At 43.1% G+C, this 3,328-nt stretch overlaps 1 protein-coding gene across 1 annotated transcript; it reads left to right on the plus strand.

Moving 5' to 3' along the window:
* The first annotated feature begins 354 nt into the window (after window positions 1-354).
* LOC114583321 (uncharacterized) lies at window positions 355-2,060 on the plus strand. The gene is made up of 2 exons (XM_077917986.1): window positions 355-434; window positions 910-2,060. Exons 1-2 carry the CDS (start codon window positions 365-367, stop codon window positions 1,938-1,940), a joined length of 1,101 nt encoding a protein of 366 aa, XP_077774112.1. The 5' UTR covers window positions 355-364; the 3' UTR covers window positions 1,941-2,060.
* The last annotated feature ends 1,268 nt before the right edge of the window (window positions 2,061-3,328 follow it).

Consider the following 3,328-nt stretch of genomic DNA (forward strand, 5'->3'; position numbering starts at 1 on the left):
AAACAGGTCATCTGCAAGGGACCAGAGGCAACATTTCCAATGTGACTAGGGGGGAATGCAGAAATATCAAGGGGCAACCCCATGGATGCTCTGTGGGAGGCTACTCTCAGCATTCCAACTTGGTCTTAAACAGAGGTATGCTTGCTATGAGAGGGTCCTGTTTGTCTGCCCTCTTGCAATAAAATTCTGCATACCTTTGGATCTGGAAAGCAGCCAGGAAATGCTGCCCATCTGGATCCACAAGACCAGGTGTGTTATGTGCGCATGTGATTAGCCAGGATCTTTCAGGACCCACCTCTACAGCCCCTCACACCAGCTATTTAATAAATGGCTGCAGCACTTCAGAGCACTAAGTAGAAGAAAGATGGAGCAAATCCTCTTGTTCCTCCTGGTCTGCATATGTGAGCAGGGGCTTTCAGCCCCAGCTCCAGTTGGTGAGTATTGAACAGTTTGCGCTTGGTAATGGTTTCTTTTAAACAGAACATTAGTGTCTAGAGCAAGTGTGTCCAAGGTGTCCAACAGACTGTCCAAGGTTCTCGCAGTACAAATATCAGGAATGTGTGGGTTGGCGTAATTAATTGGGAGGGAAAACAACACAGTGAGACCTAAGCTTGCTGAATTGCCACAGAATGTTGACTGACTGTTGAGGGTGTGGGAAATGGAAAGCACACAGGAGACGGAATAGAATGGAGTGTCCTGCAGGAGGGCATTTAGAGGATGGCAGAGAAATATCGTCTTTGCCTGACCTATACCAGGTGAGTCAATTTCTGACTGGCTTTTGCTGTAACTAGATAAGAAAACAGGTTTTTCTGTAAGAAATATGCATTGGGAATAGGTTGGTGCAAGGACGCTGAACAACAATTAACCAAGTGAGAGAACTAACTAGCCATTTCTTTCTTCCTTCTAAAGAGGTCCATGGAATACTTCCCAAGAGCAAAACTAAAGGAGTTGATTTCTGTGGTGTGGACAAGTATTACTACATTGTCCGTTCCGACCTGGGCTGCTACTTGAGATCTACTAATTTCAATGCAGGCAAAGACCTGGAGATATTTGGTCTTCACAATGCTGTCCGTGGTGGAGACCACTACCTGGCCCATAGTGATGACTTATTTTATGTTATCAAGGGGGACTCTTACCGCCGAGTAAGCAACCTGAACACTGACAGTGGTAGTGTGGTCTACACTCTCCATCGCAACTGCCAAAACGGGGACCATTACTTCTCCCATGATAAGTACTTTTACATTATATTCAAGAAGAAGGGGGTGTACCGCCGTGTCACCAATATGCATGAAGACCTAGATGTCGTTCAGAAACCCCTTCACCCAAAGGTCAAAGACGGTCTGTATTACTGGGGAATCAAGGATCATATATACCTTGTGAAACCAGGTAGCAAATGGGGAGTTGAGTATCATCGAATGGATGACTTTTCAAACGCAAACCCTTCCACATTTTCCTTCCATGCTAGTGTGCTCAACTTCCTCCCTGGAGGCGTGTCTATAAATCATGGTAAAGCATTTGGTGTATGGCACTCTGTCAAAACCTTCAGAAATGATGCCAAAATAAGTGTTTTTTGGGAACAGCAAATTGTTAGGAAGGTTGGATATGAGAAGAAAGAGATGCACAGCATGGAACACAACTGGAAAGTATCTTCGAGTGTTACAGTTGGGGCAGGAGGTCTCACTAAATTACTGTTGAAGGCACAAATTTCCCTGACTGCTGAATATGGTGGGACGAAGATTGACAGCAAAGACGAAGCATGGAGCGAAGCAACTGAAGTCTCTGAAAAAGTCAGCTGCACTCTGCCTCCGAATGCCACCATTTATTTCTGGCAATACAAGCTGGGTTTGGGCAACGTTGACGTATTGTACTGCCGTGACCTGGCTTTTACTGATAATTCTAACCCACCTACTTATGTCCCATTGCCACCGGCAGCTGATTAACCCCAAATAACATACCAATAGGCTGCCACTTCTTTCCTATGGTTTACGGTATTTGAAAATTGTCTCTGTTCAGGCTCTTGTACTTTACCACCTGTATTTTTCTTTACCTGCTTTCATTACTTTGGGGAGGGTTCATAGAACAATGGAAGCACATATACTTTGCATTCAGATGGACTCAGGTGCAGACGCTTTCTCTGAAATCCTCGAAAGCCACTATCAGTCTCTATACACCAGGTGTGGGAAAATTTTGGCTCTCTGCAGATGTTTCTGAACTACATCACCCAACAGGCCCAGCCGTTCCCAGTTTAGCTAATACTGAGCTGGACGGATCAATGGTCTGACTGAGTATAAGACAGTTCCCTATATTCCTAAATTCTAAAGCTCCAGAAGTCAGAATGGGAGTGAACATCCATTACCTTTAGGTGGGGTATGGCAGAGTTGGTTGACGAATGAATGCAAAGAAACCTCTTTTGAGAGCATGGATTCTTTGGATTCTAACCAAAGGTTAGAAAGATAGCTGCAGTGGTTTTTCTACTAGGGCAGCACTTCCATTTTGGGGGTATGCCAAAAATGAATCATTTCATGTGGGTAGTTGGCCTGAAACACAAAGGGGTACACTTCTGGGACTGCCACTTCCTCAGCCAGTGGTGGGGGATCCTTTAACCCACAGGCCTAATTCAGTTTAAAAGAGTTCCTAATTCAGCCCACAAATCCATTTCCAAATTTACCTGCCCTATAACTGATGGCATATATGGAAATTTTCCGAAGTCATAAAGCTCCTAGTGAGTGGCTTCTCTTTGTCCTCTCCTGCTGGAAAACAAATGCCTACAAGGGACTGAGCTTTAGTGCAGGCCCAATAGTTACAATTTTTGATCTTACATTGGAATCCTGCAGAGTATGAGGCAATCATTTCCTGGCTGTATGCTTATGACTGCAAAAGTGAATACGTAAAGTAGCACCAGTCTTGGATTATCTCCTCTTAGGGCTCAACTAAATCTCACAGCAAATCTCACCCATGGTTTTCCTTCTTCTTTCTTAAAAAATAATAATCAGAATGAGCACTACAAAAATGTTCATCATTCTCTTTCTATTTCAGATTTTGAAATATCTTCATAATCCCTTTATTTCATAATTTCCATCAATATTTCATTAATCTGGGATTCGTTAATTTGTGTTTTGGGTATCATTATTTCTTGCAATCTATTCTGCTATTGATTTCTTTGAAATTTTGAATTGAAATAAAATGAAGTGCTTCTGAATATCAGGTCTGCCAGATTTCAGGGAGACTGAACAGAGGGCACCCATTTGAGAGGAAAATGAATAAAGAGAAGACATTGGATACACTTCTGTTGTCTGTGCAGAAAAGGGAGGAAATATTCTGCCAGTCA

This window comes from Podarcis muralis, chromosome 13 (assembly GCF_964188315.1).
Source record: "Podarcis muralis chromosome 13, rPodMur119.hap1.1, whole genome shotgun sequence".
NCBI classification, from domain to species: Eukaryota; Metazoa; Chordata; class Lepidosauria; order Squamata; family Lacertidae; genus Podarcis; species Podarcis muralis.